Source organism: Neovison vison, chromosome 8 (assembly GCF_020171115.1).
Source record: "Neovison vison isolate M4711 chromosome 8, ASM_NN_V1, whole genome shotgun sequence".
NCBI lineage: Eukaryota > Metazoa > Chordata > Mammalia > Carnivora > Mustelidae > Neogale > Neogale vison.
In genome coordinates, this window is record NC_058098.1 from 109290557 (window position 1) to 109314172 (window position 23616).

Below are 23616 nucleotides of genomic sequence, written 5' to 3' on the forward strand. Positions count from 1 at the left end.
TCACAGTTTCTGGTTCTCTAGAGTGTTCCCCCATGGCACTCAAAGCTTTCTGCAAAGCCTTTCATCTCCCTGCAGCAAGTGGGCGGCAAGCCACCGTCGCCGGGTTTTTGCAGGAGGTGAATGCTAGTGATCAGGGATCTCCTGTTGAGGCAGAGGCCAGGCCCCCAGACCGCCCCACCAAGGCGAGGCATCCACCGGCACACGCCCACCTCCCAGAGGGGGGCCGGGTGAAGAAAATGATTCCAGAAAAGGTTCTGTCCTTTAAAGGAGCTATGAATCCAAAAGTAGATGGAAAGGGAAGAAGGCCCAGAAGCAGTGCCAGACCATAACCACCACCACCACCCCCCACCCAGCGCCTGACAGGGACCACAGACACCCAGCGTGGATCCCTCAATCCTGCCTCCCCCTCAGCGGCAGGTGCCTCTGGGAAGAGTGGCAGGCTGGCTTCCTGCTCTCTACCCAAGGAAGATGTGAAACAAACACCACAAGCAAGTGACCAGCTAGGGAACGCAGAGTCCTTGAAGAAGGAAAGCCCTCCCATTGGCTTGCAGGGGTCTGGGATACTGGGAGGGAAGGGCTCTATCCTGGCCTGGCTTTGGAGGCTTCAAATGGACCCCGGTGAGCACCCCTGCCCCTACCCCTCTCAGGGGGCTCCCAAGATGAGGCCTGCTAGACCGAGGCAGGAACCAGAAAGCCCCAGGGAGGTGGCCACAAAGAGGGCAAGAATCAGAGTGGCCCGGGTGCCACCTGGCACCAACCCCATGCGGGCGGCAGGCAGGTGGCTCACCATGCCGTCTGGGTCCACTGGCGGCAAAGGATCCTTCGGAAGGCACGGCGAAAGTCCTGGTTAAAGATAGTGTAGATGACAGGGTTCAGCGAGCTGTTACAGTAGCCAATCCAGAAGAAGAACTGGAAGAGGCCATGGGGCACCTTGCAGCGCTGCGGGCAGATGGCACCCAGACTGTAGCTGAAGAAGAAGGGGAACCAGCAGAGCACAAAAACACCAATGACCACGGCCAACACAAAGGTGAACCGTTTCTCCCGAGTCAGCTGTGCCCGCCGCCGCCACCACTGCCCACTCGCGGTGCCCACACCTCTGCCCAGGAGCACCTGGCCACGTAGGGTTGCCAGCACCCGGGAACCCTGTGGCTGCTGCAGGGGTGGGTTACAAGCTGATGCAGGAGAGGCTGGTAAGGCCTGAGGCTTGCCTTCCTCCTCCTCTTCCTCCTCCTCCTCTTCAGCTTCCTCCTCTGGAGATGCCCGGCACACACCTTCCTTCTGACTCTGGCCGGAGTTGGGACCGGCCGACCAGGTGGGTGGCAAGGCAGGGGTCCCGGGATCTTCAGGGGTATCCCCCTCTTCCTTCTCCCCAGTAGGCTTAGAGTGCCCATTGGCCTCCCCAGAAGCCACCAGCGAGGCCAGGGTAGGCAGTTTGGCCGAAGTCCCCGTAGGGACTGAGCGTGGCTGCTTGGACTCACCTGCCCCGGGGCCCCCCTTGGCCCTGGGACCTCTGCGGTGGCTGCGTTTGGCAATCAGGTAGATGCGCAGGTAGACGAGGATCATGATGAGGCAGGGTGCGAAGAAAGACCCAATGCTGGAGGCCAGGATGTACCAGGCCTCCTGGTTGAGTTTGCACTGGGGGCGCCCGCGGGGCTGGGGCCCTTGGTCGCCCTTGTAGATCAGCGGTGGCAGGGAGATGACGGCTGCGATGAGCCACACGGTGAGAATGATGCACTTGATGCGGCGCGGGGTACGCTTGGAGTTGTACTCCAGGGCCCGGCTCACCGCCCAGTAGCGGTCCAGGCTGATGGCGCACAGGTGCACGATGGACGAGGTACAGAAGAGCACATCGAGCGCCAAGTACACCTCGCACCACGTGCGCCGGAAGTACCAGTAGCCCAGCAGCTCGTTGGCCAGCGAGAAGGGGATGATGAGCGTGGCCACCAGGATGTCAGCAGCGGCCAGTGACACCAGGAACAGGTTCTGCGGGGCGCGCAGCGAGCGGCTCGTCAGCACAGCCAAGATGACCAGCGCGTTGCCGAAGATGGTGAAGAGTATGAGGAACGTGATGACCGCCGCGATGGCCGCGGTGGCCTGCACCGAGTAGGGCTCCTGGTGGTCCATGGCGGGGCGGGACGCGCGGCCAAAGGGGACGCCGCTCGCCCAGCGCGTGCTCAGCGGGCGACAGCACTGTCCTACCCAGCTAGGCTAGACGGGAGGATCAACTCCCTGGCGGAGCGGAAGGCGCTGGAGCCCCATGGCCAGGCCAAACGGGGGCCTAGAAGATCGAGGGATGCCTGGGGCCAGCCACCGCCCTCCTACATCCTCTTCCACCAGCACCCGGCGTCCCTGCCGTCACCCCCGGAGAAGTTTTCCAAGTTGTCCCGTTGCCGTTCCCGCCCCGCCCCGGGACCGGGGGAAAGTTGCGCCCTCCCGCTCTGAGGCTGCTGGACCTACGCTGGGACGCGGGGCCCGGCGGGTCGGCCGAAGGGTCGCGCCACCGATGGTGGGAGGCGGCGCAGAGGCCGAGGCGCGGGTTCCGCTCGCTGGCTCTAGCCGGGAGCCGCGCCTGCAGGCAGCCGGCCGCGGCAGGGGAATGGGAGGAGAGCGAGCCCGCTGGAAGAGGGAGGAGACTGGAGGCGGGAGCAGGAGGAGGGGAGGGAGGCGGGGCGGGCGGGTGGGGCCACGACGGGTGGAAGGTGCGCCTGGAGGGAGGACTCTCCGGCCGCAGCCTCCCCGCGCCACGGGCCTCCGCCCTGGCTCTCCTACCCGTTTTCTTCTCGGCCTCCGAGCCACCGGAGGTCCGAGAGACCGTCATCTGGGGTCTTCGGGACTCCGGGAAGGATCCTTGCAGAAATGGAAGGGCTGGTTCTCACGGCGGGGAGCTGGGACCGAGGCGGGACTTCTCGCCTGCAGACCCGGTCGGAGCACCGGGATCGAGGACCGTGGGCTCCGGCTGATCGCTCCTCCCGCCGCGCAGGAGCCCCAAGGAGAGGCTAGGTGGGTGTGTTGGGGCACCGCAGCGCACTGAACCACACCACCTACCCGGCGCTCGAGAAGGAAGCCGAGTGGAAGGAGTAGGAGGGAACGGGGAGACTGTCCGGAGCCCCTTCCCCAAGCGCTTTCTTGCCCCGAACGGACTCCGTCGGGTCTGCAGAGCCCGGGGAGGCGCGCGTGGCCGGGTTGCGAGCGCCCCCTGCTGCCGCCCGCGTGTCGGTAGTCCTCGCCGCGCTCTGCGGGCACGGAGGTTCCCAAGGCTGGTGGGGCGGGGGAGTGCTCAAAGATTAAGGACTTCAGCTGTACGCCCCCACCCCAACCCCACCGCTGCCTCGGTTTCCTCCACTAAGGGCAAAGAGGTAAGACGAAAACTGGCTTGGATTCCAATCTCAGCTTTTTTTTCTTTTTAATGTATTTATTTAACAGACAGAGATCACAAGTAGGCAGAGAGGCAGGCGGAGAGAGAGACGGAGGAAGCAGGAAGCAGGCTCCCCACTGAGCAGAGAGCCCGATGCGGGACTCGATTCCAGCACTCTGGGATCATGCAATCTCAAGCTTTTTAACACAGCTCAGAGAAAAAGTAGGTCTCAGGGGCAGCTAGGCAGGGAGGAGCATCGCTTTGACTATGTTGTCACACTCTCACACACACACACACGTACCGCATTCCTGTGGACTCTCCCCCCATAGTCACACCCCTCTTGGAGTGGCTGTAGAAGGAGCTAGGTAAGAAATTTCAGATGAATCACCCCACCCCATCCGGTCCCCATGCTAGACTCCAAGAACCTAGGCTCCCCCTCTGGCACCCTCGGCCCTACTTACTCTCCCTGTGGCCACTGCCACCAGCACCAGCCTGGGCAGCCTCAAGAGCACATTTTTTCACCTCTCCTAGAGCCCCTGATGTCATGACCCAGGCCTTGTATTTATAGCCAGTGTCTCTGCAGGACATCCTCTGTATAAATAAGCATCAAGCCACCCCGAAATGTAGGGCTCCTCGAACGGACCGGGACTTGAGATGGCGTGCATGCTGGACCTTCCTGCCTCCCTGCTCCGTCTTCATGAGACCAGAGAATGACCTCACAGTGCCCACAATGTCTCACCCTTCCCCAGCCTCACACAGCAGGGGTGGATGGGTTCCTTGAGCCAGGGCTGTCCCAACCTCCCGCCACCTTACTCAGCACCTTTGTGAAGTCTGAGTGCCCACAGCCTGATGGTGGAAGAGGACAGCCCCTCCAGAGACAGGTTTTATAGCTCACCCCCACCTGCTGGGTGGGCTGACCAGAGATGGAGGGGCCTCAGCAGCCCCCTCCCCGAGGCTGGACTGAGGGATCACTTTCTCACCATCTCCAAACACACTCACACTGGGGGGCCAGAGGGTATCTCCCCAGACACTGCAGTCAGCATCAGCCCTTTGTTTCCTGGCCCAAGTTTTCCTCGAAAGGCACCAGGATCCCGAAGGAGCAGTGGTCAGAGCTGCTCAGACTCTGTCCCCTGCCCCTTCCCTCCACTTGGGCCTTCCCCAGGCAGCCAGCTCTGGATCCACCAAGTGTCCAGCCCTACTGGGCCCAAGCCCCAGTGGGGACAGCCAGGGACAGTCTACAGGCATCTGTGAGTCTCAGCCACAGCCCCAGGGTCTGTGTCACCTGCTGCCGCCTCCCAGCCCCACCTCCCAGATGTGCAGTGGGCTCTTGGGGGCAGTGGAAGCCATTACATAAGTTGATTCCCACCTTCTCTGCAGCTCTCTGCCCCATACACACCTTCTGGGGCTGCCTGCTGGCTCCAGCCCTGCATGAAACTGAGCCTCAGGCCATAGCTTCAGCTATTCCCAAACTAGAGCTGACCTTCCATTGTCATTCCATTCCACCAGTGGTAGGAGCTGCCCCAGAGCAGCCCCAGCAGGGCACTGGCCTGCCATCCTGGCTGCACCAGCTTACCTAGTGGTCCCTGGACGTGCCCTGAGCTCCCACATCTCCGGTCCTTCCCAGGAGCTGGTTGCTACTTTTGTGCTTGGTGGCCCTCCCACTCTCCAAGGTCCACTCACCTCTCACCCACCGCCCTTCCAGGGAGAAAGAGGTACCCTGCTTTCCAAGTTCTTTGACACCGTGTACACAGTACCGCGGTCACACCCAGAGAAGTACTGAGAGGCTGGTGGAAGGCAGCACACATCCCTTCTCTGTCCCCGGTACTGGCCAAGGTCCCTGAATGAGGAGGGGGAGTGACAGCCTGGCCCCAGTGGGGGACATACATGAGCCTCTCTCCAGTAGTGCCCAAATGAAGGTATCCCCAGAGGATGCCCTTGGAAAGGGGTGGGGAGAGGTTACCTAGTACCATCTTTTCCCAAGACATAGGAACACTTAGGGACACGGGGATACCTTAGCTGAAAGCCCTGGAGCTTCTTATCCAGGCCTGAGTGCCAAGACTGGCCCCAGATTCTCCCGTGCCAGGGCTCCATGGGACTGGGGCCCAACTGAGCTTCACACCCTGGCTCTCCCCAGAAGCCCCCACTTTTCAAATCCCTAGGGCCCTCTCCTCACACCACCCCATATCCCCAATCTTTCCACCTTCCCAGTCCCTTGATTCATGCCTTCCATGATGCAAGTCTGGAACCCTCTCCTCCAGTGCACCTCACCTGACAAAACCCCAACCCTGGGCGGACCTCAATCAGCCACCTGGCTTTGCCGGAGCAGCTGCTCCTTCTGGAGCAAAACACTCCCAGCATCGACTGGCCTCCTTTAAGGGCGTGACCACATATCTCAGACTTCCCTAGGGTACTCACCTTCCATGCCCCCTCCCAGTATCAGTAGCCCACTCATCCTCCTCACCCACACACCCTCCCCCACTCCAGGACGTGACTTTGCCTCCAACCTAGAAGATGAAGGCCCATAGGCAGGAAGTTCCCCGGACTCACTCACCCAAGCTCCAGCTCTGCTGGGAAGGCAAGACCTCTGCAAGGATCTCAATCCCTCTCCTGTCCTCCAGGACTCTGCTCCTGCAGTCACCCCCTCCAGCGTCACGCCCCTTCCCCGAGAAGCTCTCTATGCCACCTGCCACTGCCACCATCTTTTTTTTTTTAATATTTTATTTATTTATTTAACAGACAGAGATCACAACTAGGCAGAGAGGCAGGCAGAGAGAGAGGAAAGGAAGCAGGCTCTCTGCTGAGCAGAGAGCCTGACGCGGGGCTCGATCCCAGGACCCTGGGATCATGACCTGAGCCGAAGGCAGAGGCCTCAATCCACTGAGCCACCCAGGTGCCCACTGCCACCATATTAAACCATTCCTGTACAATCTCTACCCCCTCACACCCTGCCCTCCACTGAATCTATTCCTGCTGGGTCATTCATGACTCCTGACTCCACGTCAAGTGTATCCTCCTAATTTCTCAGCAAGATTTTAGACCACAGAATGCTCCCTTCCCTGAGAACACGGCAGGCTCGAGGCCACCCCTTCCTTCTTGGCCTCCTTTTCTCCCCCAAACTCCCAATCACGGATTCTCACTGAGCGGGATTTTTCCCCCCTTCTCCTCCAGGAACATTGGGCAATGTGGCACCTGGAGACATTTTTGATGGTCACAACAGGAGGAAAGGGGTTGCTGCTAGAGTCTAGTGGGTAGAGGCCAAAGATGCTGCTGAACGTCTTACAAGGTAAAGGACAGCCCCTGAAACAAACAAATTATGAGGCACAAAACACTAATAGTGCTGCCCTCAGGTCACAGCACCCCTGTTAGTCCTGGGTCCCTTGTCTTCTGGACCCAAACTCTTAGTAATTTCATCCAGCCCCATAACCCCCACCTAGATGCTGAGGATGCCCTGAAGTCCATCTCCTGCCCTGAACTCCAGGCTCATTCAGCCCACACCCTCCCTCACCTCCCGAGGTCTCCACGCTGTGCTGTATGTGGTACCCTCACCCCCTGCATCCTGTAAGCAAGTGTGATTGCCTTAACTGTCAAAGCATGTTCCAGAATCCCCCACTCCGCCCCCTCCCACAGCCCCATTGCTCTGGCTTGCACAGCTATAATGCTCCCCTGCTGTTTTCCCTGCTTCTAATCTACTCTCCACGGAGCATCCAGGAAGGCTTTTAAAAGCTTCTTTCTTATCACTCCCCTCCTTAGAATCCTCCAGCAGCTGCTCCCTGTTGCTCTTGGAATAAAATCATCCCTCTCTATCCCTGCCCTGCCAGCCTCCCCTGCCCTACCATACATCATCCCTCCACTCCAACCTTAACTCCCTCCTGCCTCAGGGCCTTTGCACTGGCTATTTCCTTGGATTGTTCACAGAGTAGTCTCTATCATTCAGGTTCCAGCTGCAATGCCAACATCCTAAAGGAACACCCTCCTCCATCACTTATAAATCCCTGATGACTTCTTTTATTTACTGTCCATCCTTTGTCTACCCCCAAATAAACTCCACAAGAATGGAAACCCTGCCTTGCTCACCATGTTACTTCCAGTGCCCATAGCTGAGCCAGCCTGGCACCTAATTCAACAGAGTCTGTCAAATAAGTGAATAAATGGATGAATGAGGCCATGTAGTTATGTGGCTGGGGATTAGGGAATGGGCCGGGATGGGTGGCTAGCCACTAGGTTATGGTTAACAGCCAGCATCCCATCCATGGCATAATCCCCACACCAGGGCTTCAGGGGCTGAACCAAGGCTGGACCACGGGGGCAGGGTGGGGCTTGTGGAACAGGCCTGGGGAATAGGGTCTGTAGTGACAGCTGGCTTCAGGGTGGAAGGGTAAGAATAGCCCTGGTGATGACCCTGCTCACCCCCAAAGGAGGGGGGGGGAAGCCCTCTTCCCCTTGAGCCACCAGACTTGGCCAACCCTATGGTCTAGAGAACCCAAATTCTGGAGAATCCAAAAGCCACGTCTTAATGGAGGCTAATGGCAGGCAGCGTCAGAGAGCTGGGAGGACCTCCAGGGCACAAAGCTCCTCACGGCCTCTGACCTAGCATGGCCACCAAGAAAGCCCAGCCCAAAGCCAGAGGCCTGGCTCTAACACCGAAAGAAACCCACAGATGGATCTTTCTCTGATAAAGGGGGGCGCTGTGTAGGCTCCCGATCTTCCGCTTGGGAATCTCCCAGGGGAATGGTCACCCTGGTGGGAACAGGGCCAGAGCCCCTCCTCACTCCCTCTAGGCTCACTCAGCCCCTCTCCTCTCCTGCCTGGGGTCAAGCAGAGGGATCAAGTGTTCCCCAACCCATGATCTTTCCCTGAGGCTAATACCTGAGACCAGGCCCCTGCTCAGTCTGAGGAAATCCCAGACTCAAGACAGAAACCCAAGATGAACTGAGGGCAGAGGCTCCAGCCACCCCGGAGCATAGCCTCTCGTCCCCAGACTGGGCCCAGGAGGCGGGCAAAGGCCAAGATCTTCCCCAGCACTGAAACACCACAAGCCTCAGCCCTGCCCCGAATCCCTCTTCCCACCCCAATCCGGGAAGTGGGTATAAGGCCCTGAAGTCCCCTCCCAGGTCAGTCAGCAGGGTTAAATGGACTCATGCACAGCTCAGCACCCTGTTCCTGGAGCAAATACCCAATTTTTATTTCTGCCTTCCCACAGAATATCTGAGGCACTTGGCACCACAGGGCCGGGACACGGGCTCCTACTTCTCCCCTACTCCAAGCAAAGCTTCCACAGGCTTCCGACAGGGAACCAGAATAGTGCCTTTCCAGGATTAAGGGGCTCCTGGCCTGTAAGCACGCGCCCCCCCCCCTACTTTCTTCACTCCTGGAATAGCCTTCACCCAGCAACAGGAGGTAAGGACAGGGCTTTGCTGAAGGAAGGAAAACAGGTTGACCACACACACACACCCCACCCCAGTCCTTTCCCAGCCGCCAGGGACTCCCAACTTAACTCTGTGACCAAGTCCCTGGCTGGTGGAGGGAGTGGGGGAGGGCTCCTGGGAACAGAAAGCAGGGTAGAGAGGAGGTTTGAGTCCTAGGTCCAGGGCCTCCCATTCTTGCTGAGCTCCCCCACTGTGCAGTGCTGGAGGCCTCCTCCCCTGCCTCCTCACCGCCTGGGATAACATTCCTGTCCCTGGAGCCTCCCTGCACTGCAGGGGAACAAGCTGAAATCCCCTGGGGGGCGGAGCTGAAGGCTACAGATTCCGAGCACTCAAACACCAGGGAGGTGAGGCCATTCCCAGGGTTCCAGCTACAGGCTCCCCAAGTCCTGGCCTGAAAGAGGGGCAGAACCTGAGCATGCTGGGGGAGCTGAAACTCACCTACAGGACTCCCAGAGTTCTGGAGCCCTGGAGAATATCCTCTCCCCTTCCCAGCAGCCTCCAGGGCTAGGGCAGAAGCTGAGAGCAGGCAGAGCCAGGCATCTCTTGACAGGCCTGTCTTCCCCTGATAGACCTAGAAGTTCCCTTTGTCCCCAGGAGCCCTCAGGAGAACAAATGGGGAAGGAAGGGGCAGAGGGAGCGTCTAGGCCTCAGACAGGGTAGCTAAATTAGGGCTGGAAGACCAGACACCGCCCGGAAAGGCGAGGGGTTATACAACCCTGCTCTTCTAGGCAGAAGTTGCCCTTCCGCCTTGGGGACAGAAGCCACAGGTTTGACTTCTGGGCATCCCTCTGAAAGGACTTTCAGGTATACCTGCTCCTGGCAGATCTGGGTTCCCCAAAGCATCCTGGATAGGCACTAGCTGGCCTTCTGCCTCTGGAGATGTGGTTGGGGGTACAGAGGGTGCTTGGGCCAGTCGGGACATCTCTAGAACACCAGGAACACCTGCTCCAGGCCTGGAGTTCAGGGAAGAAGCTGGGGTCTGAGGCAGCCTTGCAGAGGCCCCCACAGCGACCTTCCTCTGTGCAGGGAGCTCCCAGCTATGTGAGCTCTCTCGGGGCCCTGCAGCAACATGTCGGCCTCCTGCCTTGGGGCCACTGGCGTCAGTGTTCCCAGATTCTGCCAACAATGCCTTCAGAAGCCGTTGCAGGGATGGTCTAGGGGCAGGAGTAGGGCTCCTAACATCGCTGTGGGGCTGGAACCCTGCAGCAGGAAAGACAGGAGGTTATGTCTCAGAATCGAAGAAGGAAAAGGCACCACCCCACTGTAGAGCCCCGGAGCCATCAGCCAGCCTCCTTGTTCACAGCTTACTGGAGACAGCCTACCACACCCTGCTCAACACCTTCAAGACCCATATTCTCAACTCCCACTGAAAGACAAGGACCACAGAACCATCCTGTTCCCTCCCCTCTTGGTCTCCTTAGTCCCCACCAGCAAGTCAGGCCATGGGCCTCCTCCATGATATCCCACCCGTACCCTAGGCTGCTGACGGCCAATGCACTGGAGAGCCAAGGGCTGACGGCACCGAGGGCACTGTCCCCCCACCTCCTGGGCCCTCTGTACTGAGTGACCCCCTGCCTCTCCCCCCACTTTTGAGGTCTTCTGCAAAATTCCTCTCGCACTTGTAACTACCTCCATCACGGTCAGGCACATGCACTCGGCAAGACAGGGCTGCCTTGCTCTTCACGGCCACTCCTGGACCACGATCCCAGAGTTTTAGACAACTCTTCATCTTAAGCCCAAGTTCTAGCTGGCCAGACCCCTCTACCACACCTTGGTGCTGCCTCTCACCCCTGTCGCACCCACCTATGCATAGAAGGCTTCACAAGGAGCCCAACCTTCCATTGACAGACACTGACTGTATCAGGGCTGATCTGCTTCAAACAGCAAGTCTTCCCCCTCCTGGTCCCAGCTCGCTCCCCCACACCGGGGCAGTGCCAGAGACCATCACAGCAGCCATCTCCATTCCTGGCCGCCCCCTCCTGTTCTTCTAAGCTCTCTTGTTTAAGTATCACAACTCCTGCTCCACTCCAGCTCTGCCAACTCCTCACTTCCAGACCATTCTCCACAACCACCTTGGGCTCCACAGCCCTCACTGCAAGGACTCCTCAAGCACCTTGCCCACAAAATCCCAATCCTGGAGAACCAAGTTGCTGACCGACGCTGTGCCTCCCCCTGGCTGCCAGCTGCCCCGGCACCACCGACCGCACTATGGGGTAGCTCTAGCTGGGTTCTTCTCCTGCCAACTAGACCGCAGCATCACGCCTTTCCCTTCACATCCATCGCCTTCTCCCCAACCTCTAGGCCAGTGACCACATGTCATGCTTTGTGACTAAAACCCTCAGAAGCCCATACATCAGCATATTAAGATCTACATGCAAGTTTAGGTCCGCTCCAATCTCCCTTCTCATTAGGTCCAAGGAATCTCGGACATGTTCTCGGAGACCCAACCACCAAGGGCAGCTCCTACCCAAATGTTCTAGATATTATTCCCTCTGAGCTGTGCATTTTTTTCCCTTCTCCGTTGGGTCATCATTTCAGCATCCAAACAGGCTTGAATATCTGCCATCATGATAAACCTGCTGTCCTCATAGTAGTCCAAACTCTAGAATATCCACCAAGCTCTTGCCACATCATCTATTTTTTAACAAAACAAGAAGTATATAGTATGTGATGTGATGTGATGTATGGGAAAGAATAGCATAAGAAATGGTGCTAGAACTGGATACTCATGTGCAAAAGACTTAGGATTAAATCTTCAGGAACTTGGGTTAGGCAAAGCGTACTTAGATAGGACACCAAAAGCACAGTTAAAGGATAGAGATGTTAGACCCCCATCAAGATTAAAAATGTTTGTATTCAAAGGACACCATCAACCTACAGAATGCGAGGAAATATTTCCAAATGACAAGTCTGATAAGGGACATGTATCAAGAATACACAAATTGCTGCCTACAACTCAGCAATAGAAAGACAACCCAAAAGAAAAGGTGGTAAAAGGATTTAAACACATATGCTCTCAAAGAGCATATATAGATGACCAAGACGCATATGAAGAGATCATTAGGGAACTGCAAATCAAAACAATGAGATGCCACTTCACACCCACTTAGGATGGATATAGTCTGAATAATAGAAAATAGCACGTGTTGGCAAGGACATGGGAAAATTTGAACCGTCATACACTGCTCATGGGGGTGAAAAATGGTGCAGCCAACTTGGAGAAACATAGCCCTTAAATCTGGAGCTACCAAGGACCCAGTAATCTATCCCTAAGTGTATATCCAAAGGAAGACACCTTTTCACATAAAATCTGATATACAAACGTCCGTAGTAGCATTAATCATAATAGCTCAAGAGTAGAAATAACCCAAATATCTTTCTCAACTGATGAACAAACAAAATGTCCTATGTCCATACAATATGTCCATACAATGTCATATGTCCATAGGACAATATGTCCATACAATTGACAAATACAATTTGACAATAAAAGAATGAAGGACTCCTACATGATACCATATGGATGAGCCCTGAGAACATTATGGTAAGTAAAAGAAGCAACTCAAAAAAGATCCTGTACTGCAGGATTCCATTTACATGAAGTTCCCAGAATAGGCAAACCTAGAGAGACAGACCGTAGATTGGCAGTTTCCTAGAGCTGGGATTAGGGACGCTCACACACACATGAGGGAGGCTGAAGGGCTCGTGTTTACTTCTCATTTGGTTTCCTTTGTGAGGTGTTTGTTCGGTCTCTTCCTGTTTTTCTACTTTGTACTTCCAGCTTTTTCTTATCATGTATATTATATTAACTATATAACATATACTATGTATTTGGGATACAATTAATTATGTGTTACAAAAGTCCTTTTCTGACTTGTAACATTGTCTTTTGATTAGCAGTTTTACTAGAATAACTAACTACATAGGAGATCTTAGTGTAGTTGGATTCATGAATCTTTCCAGTTTTATGGGTTCCTTTGTGTCTTAAAGAAATCCTTACCTATCCCAAGGTCATGAAGGTTTTTGCTATGGTTTTTTTTCCCCCTAAAGTTTATTCTATTTATATGTAAGTCTTGTATATATCTGAGAGGAATTTGTGCATGAGTTGGGAATTTTTTTAATATATAACTAGTCATCTGAGAGCCACTCAGTGACTAGTCTATTCTTTCCCTAATGATCAGCAGCACCCCTTCATCAAGGCTCCACTTCTGAGTAGAGTCACTTATGGACTCTTCGTTCTGTTTCAATGGGCAATGGTCTATCCTAGACACATTTTATGTACATACATTTCCTGTATGTATTTTATATGGATACATTTGTACAAATTTATTTTTTAAACTATATATCTTGATATCTGGTAGGGCAAGTCCCTCCACTTCATTTTTCTTCAAGAGTATCTTTGCTATTTGCCTTTTGTATTCTAATTTTTTTAAGATTTTATTTACTAGTCAGAGAGATGGCCCAAGCAGGAGGAGTGGCAGTCAGAGGAAGAAGCAGGCTCCCTGTGGAACAAGGAGCCCAACATGGGACTCAGTCCCAAGACTCTGGGATCATGATCTGAGCCAAAGGCAGATGCTTAACCGAGTGAGCCACCCAGGCGTTCCCCCCTCCTTGTGTTTTCATATAAGTTTTAGAATCACCTGGTCAAGATTGCCAAAAAGCTTCTTGGGATTTTCAGTAGGAACTGACAGACTCTATAGATCAGAATTGACACTTTTACATTGTCTTCTTATTAATGAACAGGATACATATCTCTTATGTATTTAAGAATCTTTCATGATTTTAAAGAAGGTTAATTTTCCATAGAACTTTTTACAGAATTTCTGTCAGATTGATCCTTGGGACCTTATTGCTATTATAATGGTTTTTTTTCTTATTATGTTTTTCAACTATTGACGTAATCATAAAGAAGTTTCTATACAACTGTCTTTTAAAATTCTCATTGCTGGGACACCTAGGTGGTTCAATTAAGCATCTCATTCTTGGTTTCGGCTCAGGTCATGATCTCAGGGTCATGGTCTCAAGCCTCACACCAGACTTAGGGGAAGCCTGCCTGAGATTCTCTCTCTCTCTCTTCTCCCTCTGACCCTCCTCTCCAAAATAAATCTTTACAGAATAAGAAAATTCCTATTGTTTCCAATAGTTTGTTAATAGGTCTTATTGCTTTCAATATAGATAATCGTCATCTATGAGCAGTGACAGTTTTTGTCTCCTTCCCAATCTTCAGATTTTTCATCATTTCTCTTGCTGTACTGCAATGGCTAAGACCTTCACTACAGCATCAAACAGGACAATAGTGAAAAAACTTGTTTTGGTCCTGATTTTAGCACTTTTATATTAAACATGATTTTTGCTCTGAATTTTTGGTAGATACCCATGTTAAGGTTGAGAAAGTGACCTCTACGGACATCTGGGATGGCTCAATCGTTAAGCCTCTGCCTTTGTTTGGCTCAGGCCATGATCCCAGGGTTCTGGGATCAAGCCCAGCATCTGGCTCCCTGCTCTATGGAAAGCCTGCTTCTCCCTCTCACACTCCCCCTACTTATGTTCCCTCTTTTGCTGTCTCTGTCAAGTAAATGAAAAAGTTAAAAATAAAAGAAGTGACTTCTATTTCTATTCACTAAGAGTTTTTAATCCTAAGTAAGAATTTTCGAATACTTTCTCTACATCCCTTGTAGGGAACCCCTGACAATTTTGTCCTGCTCACCTCTGCAACCTCAGTCCTACCACTTCACCCTCATGGACGCCACCCTCCACACAGGAACCTGCTTGAGATTCCTCTGATCACCCTGCCCCTTGTCACTCACCTCCACCACGGGCGCCTTGGCCACTTGGGTTGCAGTCATAAAGCCTGAGGACCCGTGTGATGTCCGAGGTGCTCAGATTCCATCGCTGGCCAATTTGGACACTGGGAGCCCAGAGGGGTGTGATGGTGGGCAGCCCCCGCCGGCTGAAGGCAAACCTGAAACCCAGCAGGTAGGGAACGGAGTCCAGAGCACAGTGGGGGCTGGCAGGGCAGTGAAGGGAAGAAGGAAAGGGGGTCCTCACCTCCCATAGTGCAGCACTGATGAGTAGTCATAGGGCACCAACATGTTGCTGCTCTGAGACTTGATGAAGTTGATTTCAAAGCCTGAGGGGCAGGGGTGGAGAACAACCACAAAACTTGGTGATGCGGGGGTGGGGAAGAGGGCGGGGGAGGGAGGGGTTATGTGTTAGGGACCTTCCAGGAACTTGTAACCTATGCGAGCTGAGGGATCCAAAACCATACCCAGACGTGCCCCCCACCCAGTACCAGTCCCTGGTCCCCACTTCCTTGGTGCCTTCATTGCCTACTCCTCCCGTCCCCAGGAGGGGTCCAGACCGGCACTAGCTGATGTGGAAGCACAGGGACCTCATGATTTCCTAAAGAGTGTCCTCCACTTCCTGCCCCACTCAAGCTCACCCAGATGCAACGGTCTTTGTAGAACCTACACTTTCCAGAGTCTCACACTACTGTGTGTCTTCAACACACACACACACACACACACACACACACACACACACACGAGAGAGAGAGAGAGAAAGAGTACCTACCCTTCAACCAGCTCTCGAGACCCACCAGCCCATCACCTGCACTTGAACTCCCACTCCCCAGCAGTAAGCCACCTTGTTCTTTCTGCCCTGGGCCAGCACACCCACCCCCCAGGTTGGAGTCCAACACTTCCCCACTGGCCGGAGCACTCACTTTTCCCCTGTCACTGCCATACTTGCCTCTAGAGAGTTCTTCACCCTTCCCTTTAAAAATCCTTAAGATATTAAACAGTTCTGAATAGGCAATATATTCATCTGGTTCAGAAGTCAGAAGATGCGGAGATCTATAATAAGCCTCCAATTCCATCCCCTTTCTGAGCTCCTGTCTCCTCACCCCAGTTCATTACTGCCATTAGTTTGTATATCTTAGCAGTTTGTTCTGTACAGAATACAAATGTATTCTCATTTTTCTTCATTCTTAATAAGTGGGGAAAATTGCTTAAGAAAACCACTTGAGGGGTGCCTGGGTGGCTCAGTGGGCTAAGCCTCTGCCTTTGGCTCAGGTCATGATCTCAGGGTCCTGGGATTGAGCCCGACATTGGGCTCTCTGCTCAGCAGGGAGCCTGCTTCCCACTCTCTCTGCCTGCCTCTCTGCCTACTTGTGATCTCTCTCTCTCTCTCTCTGTAAAATAAGTAATAAGTCTTTAAAAAAAAAAAAAAGAAAAAGAAAACCACTCAAGTTTATGAGTGCTCTTGGTTTTCTAATTCATTAGTTTCGGTCTTTAACTTAATTCTTTCTTGCTTTACTTTTTCTTAACTTGGATTGAAATGCTTAATTTTTTTCTATTTTTACTGATAGAAGTATTTAAGTCTACATATTTTCCCTGAGCATTGATTTAGCTGAGAACCATCAGCTCTACTGTGCTAGGGTTTGTTTTTGTTTTTGTTTTTTTAAGAATTCCTGCAATTCTTTAACCCTGGAGCTAAAAGAAAGGGTTATTGTTGTTTTTTAGACTTTAATTTGTAAGTAGAAGAAATTTTTAGTTTTATTATTTTATATCATGATCAAAACATTTGAATTAATTCTTTCAAATTTGAAGTTTTTCTATCATATGATAAGTTTTCCCAAGTATCCCATGAGCACTTAGGAAGGATTAAAGTCTCTATTTACAGGGTATAATCACCATTATCAACCCCTTCCTTCGGCTAATCTCAGATCTCAAACTCCATCCCTTGTCTCATTGTAAGGTGCTACCTAAGTCCCTCCCACATGGCACCCTTTCTTCGGGGCTCCATGCATGTTGGTCTCTTGAGTACCCTCCCCCACCCATTTCACCTGATTCTCCTCACAACAGCAGAGGAGGCACTCCCACCAGAAGCTCTCTGCCTACAGGAAGCCTTCCAACCCTTCCCCTTACCCTACATTCTCCCAAACCAAATTCCTCATCATGTAGTTCCTCTACTTTCCTCCCTCATGAAGCAATGGCCTCTACTCTTCTTACCTCCTGACTCAGCCTGCTCCCCCCAACCCTGTCCTCCAAGCAAGCAACCCCACCATTCCTGAGATCAGATACCCGGCACACAGCACCTGCTCACTGGTGCGCAACACAGTGGCCCACTCCCCAGACCAGCCCTGGCTCTGCCACTGCCACCTTTTGGGACGTGGTCTCCCCGGGCTTCCTCTGTCTCCCATGCCCATTGGTGCTCAGCTCACAAGGACTGAGCCCCTGCAGGGCTGTCCTCAGCCTCCTGCATCAGACACTTGGCACACACAGCCCCTGCCCCAAGCTCACCCAGCAGTGTCTGGTGCAGGAAGGACTGAACAAGGGTCAGAGGATACCACCAACTCCATTCTCAAGTGCCTATGACCATGAGGTTTAAAGAAAGAGAGAGAGAGAGAGAGAGACAAAGCAAATAGTGATGCTCTAGCTCAGGCAGGGCTGTGGGTGGGCAGATGGAAGGCTTATAGCCCAGGGCAGTTGTATCTGGACCACCTCCAGGTTTCAAAGCCAAGTAGGAACCCCTCCTTCCCCATGGCAGACAGGCAGATGGTGGGGAAGGTGGATAACCTCTTCTTTTTTTTTTTTTTAAAGATTTTATTTATTTATTTGAGAGAGAGACAGTGAGAGAGAGCACGAAAGGGGAGAAGGTCAGAGGGAGCAGACTCCCCATGGAGCGGGGAACCTGATGCGGGACCCGATCCCAGGACCCTGGGATCATGTCCTGAGCTGAAGGCAGTCGCCTAATCAACTGAGCCACCCAGGTGCCCTGGATAACCTCTTCTAAAGTGACAGGCAGCTCGGGCCCTGGCCCATGCCCTCTCACCCCAGGATCCCCAGTCCAGCCTGTGCTGTGCACAACTTGGCTTACCTGGGAGGATCTCATTCCAATTGATACGAATATAGCGGTCCCGATCAGCCCGTGAGTGCTCATGCCAGAAGCCCAGCACATGCATGAGCTCATGCAGGACAATGCCCGGGCCTTTCTGGAGACAGGTGGGTGCTAGGGACACCACCTGCATCCCTCCACTGCGTCCCACGCTAGAGAAACACCTGCAGAGTCAGAAGAGCGCACCGGGTAGACACCAGCCCAGAGATCCGGAGCAGACCCAGACCTCCTTCCCCTCCCCCACAACATCCTGAGATGAATGAGCACCAACAGGTAGCCCCCATCCTAGATTCTAGTCCCAGGCCTGAAGTTCCCAAGTCCCTTCACTGCCTGGCCATCTGTGAAAGGGGTACAATGAATTCCCATTCCCAGCCTGGGGTACAAGGAGGATGGAGGGATGGAAAGGAACATGGATAACGGAAGCAGCTCACTGAGTGAACGTCCCCATGCAGAGGTCCCTAAGTCAATGCTTTCACATATGATCTTTGGTCCCTAACAAGCTAGAAGTGGGTACTGCCATCATCCCCATTTCAGAGAAGGCAGGAGAGCCCCAGGAGTTGAGACGGCTGGCTCCTCCTACACGGTAGAACCCCGATCGGAGGCCAGGTGGGTCCCACAGAAGCCGAACCCCCTCCCCAGACCATGAAGCCTCCGCACAGGAAGGTTTTGTGGGGAGGGTCAAGTATCCCCTACTCCTTCTCCACCTTCTGCCCTAAGTATCTATAGGTCCAGCTCCCACCCGGCAGACCACTCAGTGGGCAGGATGGCTCTGGACCTGGGAAGACTGGCCCAGAGACAGGTTTTAGACAATGGCTTGGGTGAATCCCGGCTGAACCCCAAAGAACGCAGAGGAAGCCCACACACACAGTGCACACACACGCATGCGCGTGCACACACACACACGTGCACGAGTGCACACACATGCCCCTGAGCACGTACCCAGACATGGGGATGATGGAAATGAAGTCTCTCTGGCCCCGGTAGGCAACAAACCGGATGCATGTGAACCGCTCAAACTCAGCAAATGCCCGCAGGAGGACCTCACGGCTGGCTTTATCTGGGGGAGGTGACACCGCGACTGAGCCTCCAGCGGAGACCCCCCAGAGCCCTTGTGACCCCTGCAGGCCCGCACGCAGGGTGGGAACGGAGCCTCCAAGCATATTTCCAAAATGGAAATGTCAGGAAAGGGCAGCCTGAGTGTTGAGGGGGGAGGGGGAAGCTGGGTCCCAGACAGGCCCTGGCTGTGCAGCCTTGGGTAGGTCCCTGTCCCCTGGGCCGTGTGGCCTTGTGATGGGGGTACAGAGGACTGTCTGTTCCATCAGCTCTTCTGGGCTCTCAGCCCTCCCAGCTCCAGAGGCGCTCAGGAATAAAAGCTTCTTGGGGAAGGGCTCTTTGGTAGTGGCAGCAAGTAGAGGCAGAGGGAAGAACCCCAGAGGAGCCCAGGCTACACGGGGGAGTAAGAGTCTAGAACGGGGAGGCCCACAGCTCCCGGGACCGAGCGCACACGCTCACTCACCATACTTGCTGGAGAGCAGGAAGGGGACCTCCACAAACCCCCCGTTCTTAGGCCACTTGTTGCTGCTCACTGAGAACACCTGGAAGGGACTCTGAAGAAGAGGGCAGTTCGGGGATGCTGGGGACACGGGTCAGCCAAGCTTCTTGCCCCCAGAGGTGCTGCGTCTCAGACCCCAAAGGACCCAAAAGACCCGAGAAGCAGGACGCAGGTATAGGAGGGTGGGACCTCCGGAGGCCTGCTAGATGAACTACAATACACAACGCGAGCCTTTGTTCTACAGAAAGGATCTGTATCTTATTCCGTCAAGCATAAGGACAAAACCCGATACTTGTTCCTGAAGAGGCTGACTGGGAGTGCCAGCTCCCCAGGGTGCCCAAGTTCAGAAAGGCTCAGAGTTCCAGCAGCAGCCCCATCCTTCCTGAAACCCCGCTGTCAGCCAAGCATCCCTGAACCCCCAGGGAAAGATGAGGCAGGGTCCTTCTCAGGCTGATGGCCTTAGCAACTCCTTTTCCACCCTTCTGCCACCCAGAACCCTGTGAGGCGTGGGCTTCATGGCACCCTGGCTGGTCCTGCCCCATGGTCTACCACAGATTTTTACTGGATTCTTCCTCCCTGTCCTCACTGGGTGACCAGGGACCGCCTCGTCCCACATACCAGCTCCAGGCTTTGGCTCTGCAGCCCAGCCTCACATTGGGCTAACAGTGGGCAGCCTCCAGCCAACAAAACGAACTTGTTCTCACCAGGTCATTGTCCTGTTCAGGAGGATACCCCCCCCCCAGTCACTTAGAAGATGGCCCTGTTCTCCTAGACACCATGCATTCTCATCTACCCCCACAAATCACCCCAATTCCTTCCCAGCCTTCTCCCTTTCTGACTCCACCCCTCCAGAGAGGGGGATCCCAGACCATGGCTACCACCTCTGGGGTTCCCCACCACTACCTCCTACAGCCCCACCAGCCCCTCTGCCAGTCTGTGCTCATCCCTTCCTTCATTCCATTACTTTCTGAGCACCTGCCCTGGATAGAAGACCAAGCTGGATCCTGAGGGCTCAAACCACCTCCTTCTGGAAGCCCTCCCAGGCTGACTGCTGTTAGCACTGTAGATGTTACCCTCCCTCCCATTCAGTCTGGTTGACTCCTACTAGAACATTCCCTGTGACTTTAGCAAGAAGGGATATCTATCACGCTATGAGCAACAGAGAGGACTCCCTCACGTATCACACCCGCATGACATCAGAGGCTGGGCTCAAAGGCTTCTAACGCTCTCTGGGAAGTAATTCACACCCGTGTGTGTACATGCTCACACTCACTGGTCGAAGGATATCCCCCTCCAGGAGGAAGCTGCTCTCAGGGGATTCCTCTGGGATGAGCCCTGGGAAGAAGGGAGGGATGTGGGTGAGTACATGCCCCCCCCAGAAACCAGACTCTAGGGACAGGCTCAGCAGCAACCCCAGAGTCTGGCTTTTCTGACTGGACAAAGAGTCTTCAATCTACAAACATGCATGAAGCTTCTTTGCCCGATCCCATCTCTCCCTTGTTAAAACACAGTCCAGAGCTCCCCCAACCCATGCAAATCCAGTTCCAACCCCTCCCTCTATGTTTGAGTCTCTCTGCTAATCAGGAGCAGTCTTTTCTTCAGCTGTCCCCTACGTCCTCCCCCTCTCCAGCTCAGGCCACCCTCTGGGAGCACACCCTGGGTCTCCTATCCTTCCTCATCCACCACCTAATTCCTACCCATCTGTGGGACACCCAGGGCCCTCGAAGTAACAAGTGACCAATTCCAGCTCACACCAACACAGAAGGAAGGCGTCCGGCACCCGTTGAGTCTGTCTTTCTGACTCGCTCCCTCCCCACATCCGCCTGTCTCTACTTCTCTCTCCAGTCACAGCTGGCAGCCCTTCTCCCCAGCCTCCTTACTAAAAGGTCAGTCCTGGAAGAGGCTCTGGCCCCGGAGGTGCGTTAGGTTGGGTTCCCTAGACACAGAGCCTGAGCTGACGAGGTACCTGCAAGTAACTTATTGCGGGGGCGGGGGTGACCGAGGAAGACCCAGGCTCTGCTGGAGTATAGCCTCAGCCTCATCCCACAGGAGCTGGGGATCACAAAAGGCACCACACGCTTGTCCCCATGGCCCCTGTGAGCCACCGTGGGCAGGAGAGGGAGTAGCTTCCCAGGCATCCCTGGCCAAGGGCCTTCAGCTGTGAGCCCTTAGCAGCCCACATTCCCGGCAGCTGGGGATGGCTCGTGCTTCCCAGTAAAGCGCATCTCAGGTCGCCGTTGGGCCTCCAGCGGCCCTGGCTGAGAGTGTCCTCTATGGTGGCTGAAAAAAGAAAATCAATGCCGGGGAAGCCCCAGATTGGTTCTAGCTACGTCCAGACCAGACACAGTCACTAAAAGGTGGCACGATGCCCTGCTCCTGCCCAGCCGTGCTGGGGGGCTCCAGGTCGCCCCACAGAGAAAGAAGAGCCAGACCACAGGGTCATCGGAAGATATTCATCCCTCCAGACAAAGTCACCCCGTTCCCCCAACGCTTCAGTTACAACCTCCGGACTCCAGTCTGCACCCCCCCCCCCAAGCAGCTTCATCCCAGATTATCCATGTTCTCTTTCTTCAGCGGAGACCCCCAGACAGGGAGGCAGGCGGGAGGCCTCCTGCGGCTTTGGCTTTGCCCACCCCACCCCCAGCTCACACCTGCGGACAATCCTGCCCCAGATGGCGGACATCTCAGACACCCACAATGACTTCGCTCAACACCAGATGGAGTACCCCGAAGACCCCTACTTTTCTCAGACCGTTTTTTTTTTAATCCAGGCTTTTCTCTCTTCTTAGAAAATAACAGTCCGGTAGAGAAGATACAGAAACAGACTTTTTAAAAGCTGCCCACAGAACAAGGAAAGGTTCCTTCTCTACAGCCCAGTGAACGGGCATCTTTCCAGCTTGTTCTGCTTGGCTGCGTGTTCAGCACAGTCCTTACCACACCACATGGACTCAGAGCCCCTCCACCCCCCAAGACTACACCGTGCCCTCACCTTGGTTAATCGCAGGGATGTCCTTGTCCCAGGACGTCTGGGTCTCCTCGGGGTTGAGGCCCTCCGAGTAGCTGGTTCCACAGGCTTCTGGGGAAGTGCAGGCTGAGGGTGCTCCTAAGATCAAACCTGTGGACAGGTGGAGACCCATGATGCCTAAGGTGCCCTCATTGGCGAGAGAGGACAATAGGACATGGGGGGGTGGGGGTATCAGACAGCCAGAGCCTGGCCCTTCCCAAAGGCAGGCCTCCAGAAAGTAGTCCTCAGTCCCAGCTGGTGACGAGACCTAGACAACTTTGAGGAAGGAGCTCCCTTAAGGGGACCAACACTGGGCTCCGAAAGGCAGCCCCTGGCTCGGAGTATCTGTGTGTAGGAGCAGAAGAGAGACGGGGACAGACCTCAGATGCCCACAGTGACGGCAGTGTGGGCTAGCCTGGACCCTGTCCCTGCCTACCTTCTCAGCCCAGACCTCTGGAAAATGGACTCGGACTGGGCCAGCCTGGCACACCGGCAGAACAGAGACCTCTGGAGTGCCACACCTGCTCCCTCCTGCCAGGCAGGCCCTTCTGGCAGGATCTTCAGGAGGCCTCCCCTGGTGCCCCTTGGAACTGACTTCTGGGAACGTCCCTGGAGAGCCCGTTTTCTGAGCTATTCAGACCCCTTCGGATCCCTGCGGGCTCCAGCCACACCCTTCCCTCCTATACCCGAGCTTTGTGGCTGGAACCAAAACTCCAGAAGAGAAGGGTGAGGCAGAGCTCTTACCTGGCAAAGAGAGCAGACCCAGCACCCATGGCCAGAGGCTGCCCATGTTCACGCAGTCTGGGCTGGGCCCCACCGGTCCCGCAGCAAGCTGAAGCCCAGACACCGGGAAAGACAAGCCCACCTTGCCGCCAGCCCCCGCCCCGCACCCACCCCTTAAATAGCAGCTCCTCCAGCCCCCACCTGCAGCCACTCCTCAAACAACCCCACCTGCAGCCCACCCCCAGCTCAGGCCCGAGCTTCCGGACCCTGGTCAAATACCTCCCCACCTGGCTGAAGTCTGGGAGAAGGTGAGAAACCAGGCACAAAGCACCTTGCAGGGAGGGAGGGTACCACTCCGGAGTGCGCCTCTTCTGAGGTCCCCTCCCACCACCAGGGGGCAGGGAAACATCACAGAAGGGTGCTAAGGCACGCCAGGATGGCCCTCATCCTCCAAAAGTGGGAGATCCCTTTCCTGCCCCCTACCCTGCCGCCCTGCGCTCCCACCTGGGAAAAGCTGCCTGAGACTCTGAGGCACCCCCAGCCTCTCTGGAAGGAGGAAGGGGTCACTAATTTTTATAAGCTTTTACTTTAGTTTACAGAGAGGGAAGTGCACAGTCCCAAATGTGGGAACCTAGGAAAGTTTACACACTGAACACCC

The 23616-nt window shown here is 54.6% G+C and overlaps 2 protein-coding genes across 2 annotated transcripts; both read right to left on the minus strand.

Moving 5' to 3' along the window:
- Positions 1 to 389: 389 nt before the first annotated feature.
- Positions 390 to 2124, minus strand: ADRA2B (adrenoceptor alpha 2B). The gene has a single exon (XM_044262516.1). The coding sequence runs from the start codon at positions 2122 to 2124 to the stop codon at positions 784 to 786; it is 1341 nt and encodes a 446-aa protein (XP_044118451.1). The 3' UTR covers positions 390 to 783.
- Positions 2125 to 2221: 97 nt separating this feature from the next.
- ASTL (astacin like metalloendopeptidase) lies at positions 2222 to 23025 on the minus strand. Its single transcript, XM_044262237.1, has 12 exons — positions 22980 to 23025; positions 22221 to 22346; positions 20505 to 20566; positions 19196 to 19286; positions 18619 to 18736; positions 17662 to 17843; positions 14830 to 14911; positions 14589 to 14743; positions 9592 to 9981; positions 2770 to 2847; positions 2458 to 2616; positions 2222 to 2229 (listed from the first exon to the last, which is right to left on the minus strand). Exons 1-12 carry the CDS (start codon positions 23023 to 23025, stop codon positions 2222 to 2224), a joined length of 1497 nt encoding a protein of 498 aa, XP_044118172.1.
- Between the last annotated feature and the right edge of the window lie 591 nt (positions 23026 to 23616).

What these genes read in the sequence shown, in the direction of transcription:
- ADRA2B (XM_044262516.1), bottom strand. Translation starts at nt 2,124, where the DNA reads ATGGACCACCAGGAGCCCTACTCGGTGCAGGCCACCGCGGCCATCGCG.
- ASTL (XM_044262237.1), bottom strand. Translation starts at nt 23,025, where the DNA reads ATGGGCAGCCTCTGGCCATGGGTGCTGGGTCTGCTCTCTTTGCCAG. An exon ending in TTGGAATGAGATCCTCCCAG is followed by an intron (nt 14,912 to 17,661) that starts GTAAGCCAAGTT and finishes CCTGCCCCTCAG; the next exon opens with GCTTTGAAATCAACTTCATC. An exon ending in TCAGTGCTGCACTATGGGAG is followed by an intron (nt 14,744 to 14,829) that starts GTGAGGACCCCC and finishes GCTGGGTTTCAG; the next exon opens with GTTTGCCTTCAGCCGGCGGG.